This window comes from Scyliorhinus torazame, chromosome 2 (genome assembly GCF_047496885.1).
Source record: "Scyliorhinus torazame isolate Kashiwa2021f chromosome 2, sScyTor2.1, whole genome shotgun sequence".
In the NCBI taxonomy this organism is placed as follows: Eukaryota; Metazoa; Chordata; class Chondrichthyes; order Carcharhiniformes; family Scyliorhinidae; genus Scyliorhinus; species Scyliorhinus torazame.
The window spans coordinates 168,498,066-168,517,819 of NC_092708.1; the positions used below are offsets into that span (position 1 = coordinate 168,498,066).

The window sequence follows — 19,754 nt, forward strand, 5'->3', positions numbered from 1 at the left end:
GTTTATCACCTGATCCACAAAGTTGAAACCGTTACAAATGTCACTGATCCTACAAATCTGCTGTGACTCATCGCATGCTGTTGTCATTTCATTCCTGATTTTGCTCTTTTATCTGTGCCCCTACAGGATCTGACAATGAGAGCACGAAGTGGGGGTGGACTAAATCATATAAACAAATCAAACAATGGTCGTCAGCAAGTTGTACAAATGCCTATTTTGACCCTGAGACAACCAGCCAGCTAGTTGTGGACGTAAACCCAATGGCTTAGGCACAGTTCTCATGCAGAAAGACAAGGCAGACAACCCATCAATCGTTGTGATGGCAAGGAGATTGTTCATGCCTGTTACAGCAATGTTATTTGCAAAAAGAAAAGCACTCTCTATCACACGGAGTATGTTACACTTTAATCTCCATTTGTATGGAAGTGAGTTTGAGTAATAACAGTTCATTGACTACTGATAAGTTTGTTCAACACTCCAAAAAGCAAACTACCAACTTGAATATCATGTGGGAAATGCAAACTGCAAGTTCTATGTTGAGTATGAGCCAGGCAAGTTCAACCCAGCCTACTATCTTTAATGACATTTATTGCCGACAGTCAGGCCTACTCGTTCTTAAGAAAAGGTTGTTGACACCTTAACTTTGTAAGCCTAAACATAGTGACAAAGTTACTAAAATTAGCTAACATCAAAGAAAGAACAAAACTAGATGAGACGTTGAAACTATGTATGGATGGATATGGAATCACAAAACTGGAAAGACTTGATCGAGAGATCATTTTAAGTTGCTCATGCACTACAAGGTTTTCAAAATGTTTGAAATGAGTTTACTGCTGCAGCCACATCTGAACTGGTGTTGCATGGCAACTGAATTGTCGTTCCACAATCATTGAGAAAACTGTTGTAGATTTAGCGCATGAAGGTCATCAGGGAATTGTCAAAGCCAAACAACTCCTTCAGAAAAGGTATGCGAGGTGAGGGATTGTGGGGCAAGGCGTGGGGGATTTACGCATAACTGGTCTGATGTCTCTGTGAAAGGAGGTGGTCTTGCTGCTTGCTTCGGCATCAAGCTGCCTCTGCCTCAAGCATGCGAGCAGCCTCCAGGCTGCCACCTCTTCTGCTAGATGAAAATACTGCTAACTGATGCTGCTGGGACGGAGGTGAGATTGTGACTTCTTGAAAATTCCCGACTCCCAATTCCCACTTCCATGATGAAAATCTGGTCCTATGATCACCTTTTAGATTATCAAATTTGTTCTCTATATTCATGCTAAGTGGTACAATAGAATAGAAAAATCCAGTGCTTTCTGCCTGAGTGAAAGGACATATATGTGAGTCATGGTCCACAATTCAACTGCCTATTAACATCAACTGTTGTGGGCCACTGGACGATTGCTACTATTCATGGAATTATTCTTAACCTTAATCACTGTCATCAGCGAAGAGATAAAAGGAGAGGGAATTTGAAAAATAAAGTAAAAATCTGTTTCATGGGTAAGGAACAGGCAAAAATATTGACGTAAGCCCTTGGAGCAGTATTACCTGAAAATGTTAAATCCCTATTCATATTTGTTTTATTGATTGCATTAAAGAATTGATCCACCAAATGATCACTACAAACATCTAACAAACTAAACGTGTCAGGAGAAACTATATGCCTGAATGAAATAAAAGGTGGCAATCTGCTATAATCCTCAACACTTCAAATACACACCGGGAGTATTTCTCAAGTTACAGTTCAACCAATTGTGAAAGCCTATGCACGTGACTTAACTTTCTTGTATTAAAAATCATTTTCAAGTGAAATAGTGCATGATACTCTTAAATATAGAGCTCATGAAAGAAAATCCATTTTAACCTGCAACATTTTAGTTACCTTGAGTTAGATCTCAATATTTTCAGCTTCTAATAAATCCAAAATGAGATGAGAATGGTACATATGGAGGGTCTATGATTTCTGAACCACTTAAGTTAATTTGCCTCAATGCATGATATATTCAATTCTGGGTTGGTGCTGCCCAGCCTGGATTTAATTCTGGTATATTTCTCAGTGGATTAAACTTTTGTTGCTAATAAAAATTAATTACGACCAAGGTTTCTGGCACGTGCACTACAAATATGCCAAACTATAGTATGCATTGAGTAATGTCAAGTGTAAATACATTTTTGGGAAGAAGGCGCACCACAGACACTGAATGCTCTAGAAACTTTCCATTGGCATAACTACTATTTGCGGATCTGAAACACGTCTTCTATAAAGGTTAATCATGAGAAACCTTAGTCTTCGATTTTCTAATAAAACTAAACAGTCATCTGAAACTTTCAAATACCATGCTCACAACCAATGTGCACAAAACACTAAGTTAGACTCAATAGCTAATTACACATTAGGCAAACAGATTTTTCTGACACAACAGTCTATCTAGTGTTAAGAATTGAGGAAAATTAAGATTAAAAAATGAAATTGGGATAAAATGGGGACTATGGCGAGTGCAGCAGGGGTGTTTTGATATGTGAGTTAACATACCAGTAAAGTGTTTACCCATGTGGCTTGGGGGGAAACAATGGTGGCGAGAGGTGATGATATCAAAATGCAGAGATAAAGGAATTGGCAGGTATATTCTAAAAGCCAGATCCACAGAGTGGGTAACATCAAAGGGAAATAAATTATATATCCTTAGACTTGGAGAAAAGGACACAGTAGAAGCAGCTGCTATCATAGCCACACCCAACTATAGAAAACAGTCTGTCTGGAAAACAAATTATTACTAAAAGGCTGCAGTTTTAAAGTCCAAAACTTGAACCAAGAAGTTTATTCTTTTTTCTCAGAGTTCAGGTAACATTAGGTAGTTGGGAACAAGGGGTAATTTCATAAGGTACTGTGTGTGTAGAGCCATCAGTGTAGTTAAGTGTATTGTTGTCACGTATTATAGTCCTTCTTGTTACGTGTTTTCTTCTCACGTAATAAATATTCTTCATCAATTGATCACAATATGACTGGGCTGTTCCTCCCTGGTGTGCAAATCTTTTCTCGCATTACATCAAATTGAAAATATACACCATTAAGAACTGGTGTTCCAAGTTACCCTTCTGGGTTTCGGAATACCCTGGCATTTGACATCAGCGGGGTTCTTAACACTAGACTAAAGGTCATAGGTTTTAGAAACAACCTTAAATCAACCTATTTCAATGTTATAATGGAGTGGAAAGGTTTCACCTTCACAAATGCACCGCATTGAAGGGTTATATTTTTGTTCTATAGTAATGTCAATATAGATAGTGGAATCTCTGATACTCAACTGTTGGAGGGGACTTGGGCTCATTTGAGTATTATTGTAATGAAATGACCCTCAACTGGATCAGATCTTTGAAATCCTTGGAAGAAAAGGTTTTGAAAGTTAGTTTCCTTCAATAACTGGGTGTATCTAATGGAATGCTATTGCTTTGGCACATTCAGTTGGGTCAAAAGTGCTGAAGCTTCATGATACTACATGGGCAGAATTACCCTGATTCTCTTAATGGATCTTTTCCTGAACATTGGAGAACACTTCAATATCTTTTTCAGAGTATAATGGGAATATATTGTGGTACCTGCACAATGGAGGAGACAACAACAACTCATACTGTCTGAAACTCTCAAATGAAATTTAAACATCAATTCTAGTTTCTGTCTTTGCTTTGGTTATAGTTTCTATCGTTTTGGGTTACCAGCTAACTGAAACCTACTGCTCACATGTGAGAGAAGTAAAACTGAGGTGGTACATGAATTACTTGCCTCCCTATGACAGAACACTGGCTGAAAACGTATGAATTGCACCAAAATCAAACATCTTTTGCACTGACAAAAGGCCAGGGAAAAGCATTGGGTGGTTTTTGTTCTGGCCGTCTGCTGCCAGCATCATCCAGATCTGCTGAAAGTCAATGGACGTTTGGCTGTTCTGCCGAATCTCCTGAGGCGGGTCCTGCCACGATGGGGTCCAGAACATGGTGGTCATTGTATAACGCAGTCATATGAGAATGAAAAAATCCGATACTTGCAGAAAATAAAAGGACAAGAACATCCTTTAGTACTTACCACACCTATAGAAAAATAGTTGTTAACAATACTGTATGGGACGGGATCCCCTTTTTCGTCTTTGTTGTTTGGTATCACCTCTATACTCCATCTGTCCAACATCACTTCGATACTGTTTTCTATGTCTTTGAGAACTTTCAATAGGTTTCCACCTTCATATCCTTTTACAAGCATATAGAAGCACAAGTTTTAAAACTTATCTTTGATGCTACACGACTGATGTAAAAATTCTATTTCCGATCGCTGAAGCACAACCGGTTACGAATTTGAACAAAATTTACTTAGTGTCTTTCACAACCTCAAGATGCCCCAAGCCCTTTATGCCCAATGATGTACTTTCTGAACCGTAGTCATTTTTGTAACGTTGGGAAGCACAGAAGCCATTTTCCAGACAGCAATGGGAAGTATGACCAGATAATTGGTTTTTAGTGGTGCTGGATGAGCAATAAATGTTGACCAGGAGAACTGCCCTGCTCTTCTTTGAGAAGTGGATTGGAATTTAGTTGAAGGACAGATGGAGCTGCAGTTCAATACAAAATTTGAAAGATGGCACCTCCAGCAATGCAGCTTTCCTTCAGTGCTGCACTGAAGATTAAGAAAGAATGTGTATGCATTTGTCACCCAATCACATACTCAGGACATCCAAAAACAACTTCACCTTAAAATTACTTTTGAACTGTACTTGCTGTTGTTTTGTACGTGAGCTCAGCAGCCAATTTTAAAAGATCTCATTAATAGTGCCAGTTGCCATAAATAGCAGTCGAGATGCAAGACTATTTAAAAAAAAAAATGTTGCTGGCTAGAGGAATGTGGGAAGAATTACAAGCTCTTTTTCTAATAGTACCATGGGATCTTTGACGATAAACCAAATAGGAGTTTAATTCAATGGGTGACACACCCTTGCCTTCCTCTTTAGTTGGTACCCTGGAGGAACAGATTGTTTGCTCTTTGTAGACTTTGAATTCAATACAATGAGAATCTGGTGGATTAAAGAATGGGTGGCACTTTCCATGAGATCAACACACAAGCAGTGAAGATGAAAATATCATGAAAGTCAGCAACTCTGTTGATGTAGTACCCCTTCAGTGCCACACTGATATTCCAGTTCTGAGAAAAAAATCAGGCTTGATACTAGTATAACGCTTTCAGGCGCACTGATACAAACTTGACATTACCGTCCATACCTTCCATCTCAGGATGGTTGGAGACTGGCCATACCCAGAGGATCTGCTACCCCTGGGGCGAGGGAGCCTGGGGGGAGGGGAGATGAGAAAGTCAGGGGTGGGGGGGGTGGTTTGCAAGCGAGAGAGTTGGGAGGGGGGCAAGCGCAAGAGTCTGGGCGAGAGAGTCGGGGCTGGGTGAGAGAGTCGGGTGTGGGCGAGTGTTGGGGATGTGCCTGAGACATGGGTGTCAATGTTGTGGGGGCTGTTAGGTTGGGGGTATTTAGGTTGTGGCGTTGTCTGGTGGCTGTTGGGATAGTCGGGGGGGGGGGGGGGGGGTTAATCAGGTGGTCAGTGTCATGTTGGGTGTTCTGGCCTACAAACAGGTCAACACGGCTGGAGATGGTGTAACTCTATTTTATTAACAACTCAACTGTAATAACATACTGTAAGCTTGGGTACGTGCATTACCAGCTTATCTGTGGACCCTGTCCTATCACTATCTAGGTGAGGCACTCAGCACATGGTGAATGTCTGAGATGCAGGCTGTGAGCTCTGTGCTCTGAGCTGGCTGCTGCTAGAGTGCGCGGGAACTCTGGTGTCCCCTGTCTTTATAGTGCGTGTGCTCTCGCTGGTGATTGGCTGCGATGTTGTGTATGCTGGTTGGTCCTACTGTATGTCCATCAGTGTGTCAGTGTGTGTGAGATTGCACCATGATATGCTGATGTATATCATGACATCCCCCCTTTTCGCAAAGAATGTGTGCCTACATGAGAATAAATAAAGTGGAGTGAGTGTGTCATAAGAACATAAGAACTAGGAACAGGAGTAGGCCATCTGGCTCCTCGAGCCTGCTCCGCCATTCAATAAGATCATGGCTGATCTTTGTGGCCTCAGCTCCACTCTCCGGCCCGTACACCATATCCCCGAATCCCTTTATTCTTTAGAAAGTTATCTATCTTTTTCTTAAAAACGTTTAAAGAAGGAGCCTCAACTGCTTCACTGGGCAAGGAATTCCAGAGATTCACAACCCTTTGGGTGAAGAAGTTCCTCCTAAACTCGGTCCTAAATCTACTTCCCCTTATTTTGAGGCTATGTCCCCTAGTTCTGCTTTCCCCGACCAGTGGAAACAACATGCCCGCATCTATCTTATCTATTCCCTTCATAATTTTATATGTTTCAATAAGATCCCCCTGCATCCTTCTAAACTCCAATGAGTACAGTCCCAGTCTACTCAATCTCTTGTCATAATCTAATCCCCTCAACTCTGGGATCAACCTAGTGAATTTCCTCTGCACTCCCTCCAGTGCCAATATGTCCTTTCTCAGGTAAGGAGACCAAAACTGAACACAATACTCCAGATGTGGCCTCACCAACACCTTATACAATTGCAGCATAACCTCCCTAGTCTTGAACTCCATCCCTCTAGCAATGAAAGACAAAACTCGATTAGCCTTCTTAACCACCTGTTGCACCTGCACACCAACTTTTTGCGACTCGTGCACCAGCACACCCAGGTCCCTCTGCACAGCAGCATGTTTTAACATCTTACCGTTTAAATAATAATCCATTCTGCTGTTATTCCTCCCAAAATGGATAGCCTCACACTTGGCAACATTGAATTCCATCTGCCAGACCCTAGCCCATTCACCTAACCTATACAAATCCTTCTGTAGACTTCCGGTATCCTCTGCACTTTTTGTTTTACCACTCATCTTAGTGTCATCTGCAAACGTTGCCACATTGCACTTGGTCCCCAACTCCAAATCATCTATGTAAATTGTGAACAACTGCGGGCCCAACACTGATCCTTGAGGTACCCCACTAGTTACAGGTTGCCAACCAGAGAAACACCCATTTATCCCCACTCTCTGCTTTCTGTTAGTTAACCAATCCTCTACCCATGCTACCACTTTACCCTCAATGCCATGCATCTTTAGTTTATGCAGCAACCTTTTGTGTGGCACCTTGTCAAAAGCTTTCTGGAAATCCAGATATACCACATCCATTGGCTCCCCGTTATCTACTGCACTGATAACGTCCTCAAAAAATTCTACCAAATTAGTCAGACACGACCTACCCTTTATGATCCCATGCTGCGTATGCCCAATGGGACAATTTCCCTCCAGGTGCCCCGTTATTTCCTCCTTAATGATAGATTCCAGAATTTTCCCTACAACCAAAGTTAAGCTTACCGGCCTATAATTACCCACTTTCTGCCGACCTCCTTTTTTAAACAGTGGTGTCACATTTGCTACTTTCCAATCCTCCGGGACCACCCCAGAGTCTAGTGAATTTTGATAAATTATCGCTAGTGCGTTTACAATTTCCCTAGCCATCGCTTTTAACACTCTGGGATGCATCCCATCAGGGCCAGGAGACTGGTCTACCTTTAGCCCCATTAGCTTGCCCAATACTGCCTCCTTAGTGATTACAATCATCTCAAGGTCCTCACCTATCATATCTTTGTCTGATCATGTGTGCATTATTTACATCAATCTGTACATGTGGCTCTGCTATATACACGGGAAGGTGCCAGGTGCAGAGGAAAACTATGTTACACCAAGAACGAAACAAATGCTATTAACAAACGATGAAAAACTCTTAAACAGTACGGCAGAACAAGTCAGTGAGTCCAATCGTGCAAGGTTTATAAATCAAGTCTTTGGGGTGGTCGACGAATTCGGGTTGACCGCCTCAAGGGTGGTTCAGGATCCACCGGCTGAGGAATGGGCCGGGCCACGGTCAAGTGAGGAGGAGGCAGGGTATCCGGAAGCTCAACAAAGTCCATGTCAGGGATAACAGGAGGGCATGGCATCGGTGCAGAATTTCGTAGCGAGCGTGGAACCAGACGAAGGGCACGCCGATTGCGGCGGCGAATGGAGCCATCAGGCAAACGAACCAGAAATAAGCGGGGAGCCACCTGTCTAAGAACCTCAGTGGTTGCCGAACCAGCCACCCTCCGGAAGATGTATGCGGACATGATCTCCAGGCACCAGGGCAGGAAGATCAGTCGCCCGAGCATCATGAGCCGCCTTGTGTTGCTCACGCTCTTATTGCATCCGCCGAAGTACCGGAGCATGGTCGAGGTCTGGGACGTGAATGGACGGCACAGTGGTCCTGAGGGTGCAACCCATAAGCAGTTGGGCCGGTTATAGGCCCGTGGACAGTGGGGCTGAGCTAGGCCAGCAAGGCGAGGCAGAAGTCAGATCCTGCATCAGCAGCCTTGCAGAGGAGCCTTTTTACAATGTGGACTCCCTCCTCTGCTTTGCCATTTGACTGAGGGGGCAGGGGACTAGACGTCACGTGTGCAAAGTTGTATGCACTAGAGAAGGAAGACCATTCCTGAATCGCGAAGCAGGGGCCATTGTCTGACATCACGGTGAGCGGAATGCCGTGCCGAGCAAAGGTCTCCTTACAGGCCCGGATAACAGCCGATGACATGGTGTCGTGCAGGCGTATGACCTCAGGATAGCTGGAAAAGTAGTCGATGATGATGATGTGGTCCCTGCCGAGCGCATGGAACAGGTGAACGCCCACCTTCGACCAGGGGGACGTGACCAACTCATGGGGCTGAAGGGTCTCACATGGTTGTGTCGGCTGGAACCGCTGACAGATGGGGCAATTGAGCACAGTGTTGGCAATGTCCTCATTTATTCCCGGCCAGTATACAGCCTCTCGGGGCCTCCATCGGCACTTCTCAAGGCTGAGATGGCCTTCGTGCAGCTGTTCTAAGACAAGCCAGTGCATGCTGTGTGGGATCACAATGCGGTCCAGCTTCAGGAGGACACCATCCACGACTGCCAAGTCATCCCGTATGTTGTAAAACTGTGGGCATTGTCCCTTGAGCCACCCGTCTGTCATGTGGCGCATCAAACGTTGCAGAAGGGGGTCAGCCGCAGTCTCACGGTGAATGTGGGCAATGCGTTCGTCAGTGGCCGGCAAATTGGCAGACGTGAAGGCTACATGTGCGTCGACTTGGCCAATTAACCCCTCTGGGTCGGACGGAGTGTCGACTGCCCTGGACAGAGCGTCTGCTATGATCAGGTCCTTACCCGGGGTGTATACAAGTTGGAAGTCGTACCTCCGGAGTTTGAACAGAATGCGCTGGAGGCGAGGGGTCATGTCATTAAGGTCCTTTTGGATGATGCCAACCAGTGGGCGATGGTCGGTCTCCACAGTGAACTGGAGAAGGCCATACACATAGTCGTGGAACTTGTCAACGCCAGTCAACAGGCCTAGGCACTCCTTCTCAATTTGCGCATAGCGCTGCTCTGTGGGGGTCATGGCACGTGACGCATAGGCGGCAGGGGCCCATGATGAGGCGTCATCTCGTTGCAGGAGGACCGCCCCAATGCCGGATTGGCTGGCGTCAGTCGAGATCTTCGTCTCCCTTGCAGGATCGAAAACGCCAGTACCGGGGCGGTGGTGAGCTTGACCTTGAGCTCCTCCCATTCACGCAGGTGGGTGGGAAGCCACTGGAATTCAGTTTGTCTTCCTGACAAGGTGCCAGAGAGCTGTGGTGTGGAAAGCGAGGTTAGGGATGAATTTTCCCAGGAAGTTGACCATTCCTAGGAAGCGTAGCACCGCCTTCTTGTCTGTCGGCTTCTGCATAGCCGTGATGGCTGCCACCTTGTCGGCATCCGGCCGCACACCCAACCGGGAGATTTGGTCCCCTAAGAACTTGAGCCCGGTTTGGCCAAAAGAACATTTAGCTCTGTTAAGGCGCAGGCCCTGGTCCCGTATCCATTGAGGCGGCTGATATGTGGTAGACCAAATAATGATATCGTCCACATAGACGCGCACGCCTTCGATGCCCTCCATCATCTGTTCCATGAAGCGATGGAAAACTTCAGAGGCCGATATGATTCCAAATGGCATCCTTTGTAGCAGTATCTGCCAAATGGAGTGTTGAAGGTACACAGCTTCCTGCTGGATTGATCCAATTGAATCTGCCAGAAGCCCTTTGAGGCATCAAGCTTGGTGAATATTTTTGCCCGAGCCATCTCGCACGTGATCTCCTCACTTTTGGGTATAGAGTAATGTTCCCTCATTATATTGCGATTTAAGTCTTTCTGGTCAATACAGATCCGGAGCTCGCCGGAAGGCTTCTTGACGCACACCATGGAGTTGACCCATGCAGTTGGCTCCGTCACCCGGGAAAGCACTCCTTGGTCCTGAAGGTCCTGCAGCTGCTGCTTGAGGCGGTCCTTGAGGGGTGCTGGGACTCTGCGAGGTGCATGAACTACCGGGGTGGCATCCTGTTTGAGCCGGATTTTGTATTTGTAGGGCAGTGTACCCATGCCCTCGAAAGCATCCTGGTTGTGAGAGAGGATTGAATTTAGTTGCGCCCTGAACTCCACATCTTGGAAGTCAGACGTGCCTTCTGGAGAGAGTGTACTCGCTGAACGAGGTGGAGGGGTTTGCACGCCTGTGCGCCTAGCAGAGAGTCCTTTGAAGAGCCCACGATCACGAAGGGTAGGATGGCTTTACGCGAGTTGTGTGTCACTTCGAGTTGGCACGACCCCGTGGCGGGGATGACGTTGCCATTATAGTCGACCAGTTGAAAGATGGATGGAAGAATTGCTGGCTTGACCCTCAGGGTTTGAAGTGCTGACCATGCAAGGAGATTTGCGGAAGCACCCGTGTCCAGGTGGAATGTGATCTGGGATCGGTTGACCATCAGGGTGGCACACCACTCGTCGTCCGGATCAATGCTGTGCACCGACAGCGGCTGGTGCGTTCGACTCGGGGACAGCTTGTTCTTGTTGATGACAGCAATGCGGAAAGGCTCCCTGTCCTCAGTGTCACTGGTCTGTATGATGTCAGGATCGGACTCGGTGAACGTGGGTAGAATTGCCAGATTATTTCTGAGAGGCTGGTTAAACTGTTGCGAGTTGGCAGGCTGAGGTGCTCGACAGCAGGCAGCATAGTGGCCAAGCTTGCCATGGCGTAGGCATTGTCGCGCTTAGGCCGGACATTGCCGCTTTAAATGGGCGGAGCCACAGTTGCCACATGTCATGACGTCAGTGCGTTTGTTGCGCCACCGCGCATGCGCGGTGCGGTCTTGCGTAGTGCGCGCCTGTGCATCGCGTTCCTCCGTGTCAACGTCCCCTCTTTTGGCGTGTACAAGCGCGGGAGGCCTCGGAAAGCGCGCAAAACGGCCACCCTCCTCCGGGCCGCGAGTTACTCGATCGTCTGGACTCGCTCCGCCTCGTGGGGCCCCTGCCGCGCCATTTCAGCCACCTGGATGTGCGAGTACCGGCTGGTGGTGTTCTCATGCAGGACGCAGGTCTCAATGGCCGTCGCTAGGGTGAGTTGCTTGATTTTAAGGAGCTGCTGGCGCAGGGTGTCCGACATGACCCCGAAAACTATCTGGTCGCGTATCATGGAGTCAGAGGTGGGCCCATAGCCGCAGGACTGCGCGAGGATGTGGAGGTGCGTTAAATAAGGCTGGAAAAGCTCGTCCTTACCCTGCAGGCGCTGCTGGAAAAGGTACCTTTCGAAGCTTTCGTTAACTTCAACGCTGAAGTGTTCATCAAATTTTAGGAGCACCGTCTTGTATTTGGTTTTGTCCTCGCCATCCGCGAATGTAAGGGAGTTAAAGATGTGGATGGCGTGTTGCCCTGCCGTGGAGAGAAGGGCAATCTTCCTGGTGTCCGATGCATTCGACTTGTCTGTGGCCTCTAGGAAGAGCTGGAAGCGCAGTTTAAAAAGCTTCCAATTCACCCCGAGATTGCCAGCGATGCGTAGCGGCGGCGGCGGGTTGATATTCTCCATGCTGCAGGATGGCGGATTGCTGATAGTTGCAGGTAGGTCTCACAGGGGCTAGTATGCGTCGACTCCTGGAACCATGCTGTGTTGGGTGTTCTGGTCTACAAACAGGTGAACATGGCTGGAGATGGTGTAACTCTATTTTATTAACAACTCAACTGTAATAACATACTGTAACTTTGGGTACGTGCATTACCAGCTTATCTGTGGACCATGTCCTATCACTATCTAGGTGAGGCACTCAGCACACGGTGAATGCCTCAGAGGCAGGCTGTGAGCTCGGTGCTCTGAGCTGGCTGCTGCTAGAGTGCACGGGAACTCTGGTGTCCCCTGTCTTTATAGTGCGTGTGCTCTCACTGGTGATTGGCTTCGATGTTGTGTATGCTGGTTGGTCCTACTGTATGTCCATCAGTGTGCCAGTGTGTGTGTGATTGCACCATGATATGCTGATGTATATCATGAAAGTCAGTGGAGAAGTCAGATGGGGGTCCAGTGGGTCAGTACCTTAGTTACCTGGGAGTTAGAAGTTATTTTACTGCTAACCGTTTCTTGGTATCTATTTTGCTTAGACAGTCGGAACCACCCAAAGTCTCAGACTTTATATCAGAATTTCAGAGAGTTCCAGATGCAGGGTAATTGGCCAAGAGAAATTGAAACTTGCTGGACAATTCCCATGCAGTCAGTGAGTGGGGACTTCCAAGGGGGCCCCAGCGGATCTTCCAGGCTACCTCCAGGGTGCAAACATCCGAAAGCCAGGGGATCTGGGCCACCATGTCTAACGCCTGGGTATGTCTAACTCCTGGGTATCTGTACAACAGACACCCTCATCTCTCCTTTCCTGACCTTCTGACCAATCCCAACAACCTTCACTGACACCTCCCGCCGAATCAAATCATTACCTATCCCCGACCCTCTAACTCCCAACTCCCCTTCAACTCTCTACATTCCCCCATGACCTTCTGACGTCCCGCCAAGTCCACCTCGACTCTCCCAGACTCCCCTTGACTTGACCACCCTGCCACTCTACCCACTTACCTCACTCACATCAACTCACTAATACAATGAAAAGCTATTTAAACGTCCCAAAGAATTTCAATGTGTTGCTGAATGAAGACTTACCAAAATACAACATTTAGTGTGGCAAAACGGTGGCCTAGGGGATGAGGAAACTCCCCCAACATACCAACTTCCCTCCCCCACCTATCCTCTAACCACTACCCGACCCTGTGACTCCCCCAATCTACTCAACTCTCCTCCCGTTCGCTGTGACCCTGCGCTATGAGGATGGACTCCCATAACAAGTACAGTCTGCATTTCCGAAGAGTCCAGGCTTGAAATATGGACCTCCATTTTGGTGTAAATAAAATGGAGCAGAGTGACAATGTAAGAGTGATTACCATACCTCAGAAGCTTTGGCCCATTAACTCAGCCCATTAAACTTGGTTTTTACTATTTCAAAATGAGCCTAAACCCAGTGCAACCAGATAACACTGATATAATTACCCTAAAGTCATGTGTGTGTCATGCGAATGCCACTTTAAGAAATGTCTGTCTGCTCATGTTACTGCAGTGATGTCAGAGTGTGGGTGGAGCTGAGCTCCGGCTCTGCTTTTTAGTTTCACTTTGAGAAAAGCTTGGGTGTATCTGTGTTTTTTTGTTTTTGTTTTTTCAGTGTTGGAGCTGAAGCCAGACAAAGCAGGTGCACTGTTGTTCTTTCTGCATTGAAAAGACTATCTCTTGATCATTTAATTAATTCAGAATTATAAATATTTTCAGTAGTGAATATAAACCTGATGTGCTTCTGTTTGTTTCTTTTGTCTTCTGGATGTTGTTTGGGAAGTTATTAAGGATTACTTAGTGTTGTATTCTTTGGGGGTTGTATTTGAATTAATGGTTGCTAAGATGTTCACTGTGCGTGTTAAAAAGGTTAACTTGAGTTCATAGAATAAACACTGTTTTGCTTTAAAAAATACTTTTCCATTTCTGCTGTACCACACCTATAGAGTGGGCCGTGTGCTCCCCATACCACAATCTATTAAAAGTTGTGGGTCAGATGAACTCGATGATACACTTTGGGGTTCTCTAAACTCTGGCGCATAACATGTGACAAACAAGTGCTTCTAGCACAACAACTGTTATTTTGGGCACACCAAGTGGCGGCGATCGGGAGTCCTGAGCCACATTCACAATTGGATCATACTTGAATTCGATTGGTGAGCAACTTGTGTACTCCAACCAACTAGCCAATTTGATGAGGTGGGAATCTGGCACGCCGCAGATCCCATTTGAGCTGATGCCGCAAAGCTAAAGGAAGGGTGGATGGAAATATTCCTGGGAGAAAGCCGAAAGAGGTGAGGCATGCACCCTTGGTCTTTCAACAATCATTGAAACATAGAGTCTCAGGCTAATCCACAGCTTCAGCCAATCTCCAAGTGAAAGTGAGACTCGTTTTGAAAATTTTCTACAGCTGCGCCAAACTTTCTCAGTTATGAATCACAATTTAAAACAATAGATATTTTATAAAATATGAAAAAAGAACAAATACACCTCTTATTTAGCAGCAATGTACAATTTTGAATACTACCATTTGCAATAATCAGAGAGGGACAACTTTTATTACTGAAGACCATAAACCAAGAGTCACTCTCAATGATGAAACACTGGGTTTCATTCTTACCTCCTCCCCATCTCAGACACCTAGCCAGATCATTTCCTGTACCCAATGGTAACACAGCTACTGGAGGATGTTTTGGAAGGTTGATTTTATCTGCAATAATGACAACAAATATGTATGGGTCAGGTAAATTGAAAGCTGGGAAAGCAGACACAAAAGAGACTGGTGTCCACCATAAGGATGTTATAATTCAGTTATCACCAATTATCACATGAATATGGGCATCTACAATGAAAAGGCTTGTTAGCTCATTTTATGAGAAACATTACATATTTAGTGCTGTCCAGTCTTTACTACATCCAATTATTTTCAATAAAAGGCAGATCGATAAAAATTTAATTCACAGGTAGAATTATGGTTCAGAGGCAAAAGTTTGTTTTCACATTAGTAAGAGAGGTTTGGGTTAAATATAATTTCGGAGATAAAATATAATTGCATTTTACGATAATTTTTCTGAATATTGCAAATACCAATGCAATCCAGTATCCATCCTACAGTTCCATCTCCTCCACAGGCTAGGATTCGGAAGTCAGGTATGTCACGAAAAGTATTTAACCTAAAAACAAAATGCAAATGATAAAATGCTATTAAGCCTATAGAGCACTGAATGCTGCTAATAATCCATAACATGAAAAATTATTTTGAAAGCATAATGATTCAAATACCTTTAAATGTCTAAATATTTTTCAAAAATACCTGAAAACAGACCAGGTGCAACACCTGGCAAAGTGAAAGCCTGGTTTAGCTCCGTGCGGTTGAATCTCAGTCAATCCAATATTCGATTAACACTACAATCAACACAATTTGCAGACTCTTTTCATCCCATCTTTGTCAAGTCCCCCAAGGTGTTTTCTTATGTTAAAGACTCCATATAAATGAAGGAAATTACTCCAGGGGCACATCATAGTATTCAGATTTTATGGAGCTCAAAAGGTTTTTTGTAGAAACCATTCTTATAAAATGTGAGCATGGATTTGTTAGAAAGAAATGGCATTTGAAAAGCAATCTAAAACAAACTCTTTACTCTCTGCAGGGCCAAGGCAATGTCTTAACAATTGTTGATGCTCAAAGGCTCTTTAACATATTCTGTGAAGGCCTACATATCTGTTTGCCCTTTTATCTTGGTCCTTGCAAGCTGTGTTATGAAAAACCAGAAGAGCTTCAAATAATTACAGCTGAATGATGCATTGTGCCTTGAGGTTTGGTAAAAATATGTTCTGCAGATGATTGAAATATTCATTGCAATCACAGTCATTAGTACAGAGTACCGTAATATTTCTACAACTCATATATGGCGCAGAATCTTACCAAAAACAGCCAATACAATGTCAGTTCTGGAGAGAAAACCGGAGAGAAAACCGGAATCTTGCCACTCCCACTGACCCGAGGAAACTTAATCATGCAATCACTGGGGAGCTCCATATAAATGCCTCCCCAACTCTTGTTCCAGCTCCATTCGAGGGGGGTGGTAGCACAGAACACAGCTGTGTTTTACTGACCAGACTCCTGGATGGTGAGCGGTGGGATGTCCTCTACCCGCAATTCGGGAGGTGGTTCACCAGCAGGGCCACCACAGCCACCTGTGAGGCGATAGCTTCCTTGGTCAGTGTCAGCACTGTGCAGAAGAGGGGGCAGCAGTGCAGCAAGATGAATAACCTTTGTTGCGTGGCATAGGTAGGTCTGCCACCTTCAGTATCTCACTGCACCCCCTCACCCACCCCTTGCACCTCCATGGTGACGTCACATCCATTGACCTCATGGGTTGCCCACCCATGAATCCCCCATTGACCGTTTCCTGGCTCCTTTCTTGGGAAGAGTTTTTGTTTTAGCTGTGTTTTAACATATGTGCATCTCTTGCTCAGAGCTGCCATCCTTTCCCAATAGAAATCAGTATTTTAGAAAAGCAAAAATCAGTATTTTGGCAGTAAAATCGGTATTTTCATTTCAAAGGAAAAATGCCCACCAACCTGAAATATAGCTTTACACCTTTATTGCACAAATCTAAAACACAAATGGAAAAACAAATCCAATGCTTTTCATACATGTACAGGCACCTCGATGCGAGACCACGCGAAGGATCTCATGACCCGCATGCGTTGTATAGTGTGCGGGGTGACGACGAGAGGGGGCGGGGCCCCTCCTGCCAGCAGCCGTGACCAAGGAAATCAACCGAAGCATTTCAGGAGGAATGCATTCACTGCGGCTTGCCAATCAGCTACTCTTCCCGCCTCCACCCCCCCCCCCCCCCCCCCCCCACCACACACCCCCACCCCACAAAGCCAGCCAGCCCTTTGCAGGAAGCTGCCTCTTAATATTTTTGTTCTTCCCTCCCCCCAAAAATTCTTGCTTAAATACTCTCCTTCCAGTGCCGTGTCAGGTTGGATTTGACCGAGGGCTGCAGTGGATTGTGTATTTCAACGCGAGAAATCGTATTGCCATATGAAATACGGAAAATCCGTGCCAGCTGGCAGCGCTGCTTGTTACTTCGCTAGTGACCAAATACAAGGAGGAATTGAGAAGGTTAATAAATAGAATCAAGTTTTCCAAGGCACTGCCAGCAGTACATAGACGCACAGGAAATGGATGGGCCTCAGGAAATTGGGTTCATGGCACTGAGTCGAAATCACAGTCAATTCCTGACTGGTGCAATAATGAAGTCATCCTACGGCTCTCTTGTCATTGAAAAACTCTTTATATGCAGTCCTTTACTGCAATCCCAAATATGCAGATGATGGGATTGTCACAGCATATTAACTGTCGAGATGACTGCACACACTGGAAAATCTTAGATTCTGGTAGAGTTCCTAAAGGACCTGTTAGTCGTTAAATAAAATAGCTTTTTTTCATTTCTGGAACAAGTTTAGTGTACTTTATGCAGTCCATTAGTTATTTTTTTTGCTGGGATCTATGCCATTTTTGTGAGTTTGTTCCTGCTGCCAATGCTTCTGCATTTCTATTATGTTGCTGCTTGACATTTAAATTATGACATACATAATGAATATTCACAACCAAATTCTGCACAGGATGCTTCAGACTAGGGTGCGTCATCCACAAGTGGTACCAAACCCAATCGCAGTTTCAATGACACCCAAGGCTTTCTGGCCATAAACACCACTCTTTTTTGCATCTCGGCATTTTAGGGGAGACCTGCCTTTGTCGCAGCCTCTTTGCAAGACACGCTGTCATTGGACCATTGCTGCAGACTAACCTGCAGTCACCTGGAAAATGGACAGCTGTTTCTGCTGAACTGAAAGCTACCATAACATGCAACTTACATGTTACCATTAACCTTCTAAGCGACTCCAGGCATATGGAAGTCTGGATAAAGCAAGTGACAGATGTGGTGTTTGCAAGACCGTCATCATTTTCATCAACTGATCAGAGTATAGAGGTCTCATAAGACGTCAGGCTTCCCATGAATGCAAAGTGCCTCTAGTGGCAACGGAGTGGGCATTAAGGTACATCATTTGTCAACTTCATGGCTGGTATGTAAATAAAGGGCGAGATTCACCCATCTGACGGCAGAGTGTTGACGCCGTCATAAAAACTGGAAAGTTTAACGACGGCGTCATTGGACACTCTGCAAAACAAATGAGAAAATTCTGCCCATAGTTTCCATGGGTGGTTATAGGTGTTGCCGATCGGCCACTAACCGAGGAAACTGCCATACAACTTTCATTCACCAGCACTACTGGCAGCGGGGCACAAATGGAGAGACTGGCATCATGTTGTAACCAAGGTTCCCCGGGTGACTGACTGTGTGGAATTTGCACATTCTCCCCGTGTCAGCGTGGGTCTCACCCCCACAACCCAAAAAGAGGTGTAGGGTAGGTGAATTGGCCACACTAAATTGCCCCTTAATTGGAAAAAAAAGAATTGGGTACTCTAAATTTAAAAAAACAAATGTTGTAACCAAGGTTCGGGCTGGCCCAAGTTGAAAGGAGTTGGGTGGGATCAAGGGTTGCTCTGACCATCCAGTGCGCGGGAAATGACATGTGTGTGATAATGCATGGAAACATTAATTTTGTTCTTCTTTCTACAATGGTGAGCATTCACATTTGGGATTTTACTTCAAGTGTGGATTTGTGGTTAATTAATTGGCTAAAAGAAGCAGAATATCACAAATATTTTGGGGGCTGAACTCCTAAATGATTACACTTTTAATTATACACTTCTCTTCATGGGGTACTCTTGCATGACCTGTTTAAAAAAAAAATGTCTGGCCTTCGGATAGATTTTCAGATTGTCCCTATTACTGATACCAGGCTAACTGACCTACAGTTTCTTGTTTTCTCTCTCCCTGTTTTCTTAAATGGTGGGGATATTTACTGCCTTCCAATCATTCCAACCCAAGGAATTCTGAGAGATCAAAAGCAATGCATACTCTTGTTTCTCTAACCAGTGCTGTTAAAAGCCTAGGCACAGACTATCAGGGGCAGGGGGTATTTGCCAACTTTTAGCTGTATTGATTATTCTAGTTCTTCCGCTTTAGTGATATCAATTATTTTAATTTCCTCACTCACATTAGGGGCGGGATTCACCCAACGGGAGTCTAAGTGCCGACGCCGGAGTAAAAACCGGAGTGTTTTACTCCGGCGTCGGCGCCCGTTCCTAGACCCCTATTCTCCCCCCTCCGTGGGGCTAGCAGGGACATCGCGCGATTTACGGGGGCGGGTCCTCGGCACGGCGTCAGAGACCCGGCGCGGTGTAAAAGACGCGCCACCTTCGGTCCCGCACATGCGCAGTTGGGCCGGCTCCAACTAGCGCATGCGCGGTAGCCGTCCCCCCCCAGGCCGCCCCGCACAAACACGGAAGAAAGGAGGCCCATGGACAGAGAGGCCGGTCTGCCGATCGGTTGGGCCCGATCGCATACCAGGCCACTCCGGAGGCACCCCCCCGGGAACGAATGGAGCCCCCCTCCACCGCCCCCCAAGCCTTCGCGATGAGTACCCGCCGGCAGCGACCAGGTGTGGACGGTGGCGGCGGGACAAGGCCGTTTACACGTAGCCGGAGGCGGGTGATTCTCCGAGCAGCCCGGCGCGATTTGCGCGGTGCTGGTTTCGGGAGGGGT

At 45.8% G+C, this 19,754-nt stretch overlaps 1 protein-coding gene across 4 annotated transcripts in view; it reads right to left on the reverse strand.

Moving 5' to 3' along the window:
• dgkg (diacylglycerol kinase, gamma) overlaps nt 1–19,754 on the reverse strand; it is a 985,082-nt gene that overhangs the window by 398,501 nt on the left and 566,827 nt on the right. For all 4 annotated transcript variants that reach the window (XM_072479609.1, XM_072479595.1, XM_072479601.1 and 1 more), the window contains 3 exons: nt 15,154–15,239; nt 14,687–14,776; nt 4,076–4,236 (listed from right to left, as the gene is read on the reverse strand). In XM_072479609.1, coding sequence (XP_072335710.1) covers nt 4,076–4,236; nt 14,687–14,776; nt 15,154–15,239 — 337 coding nt within the window. The remainder of the gene's footprint in view (nt 1–4,075; nt 4,237–14,686; nt 14,777–15,153; nt 15,240–19,754) is intronic.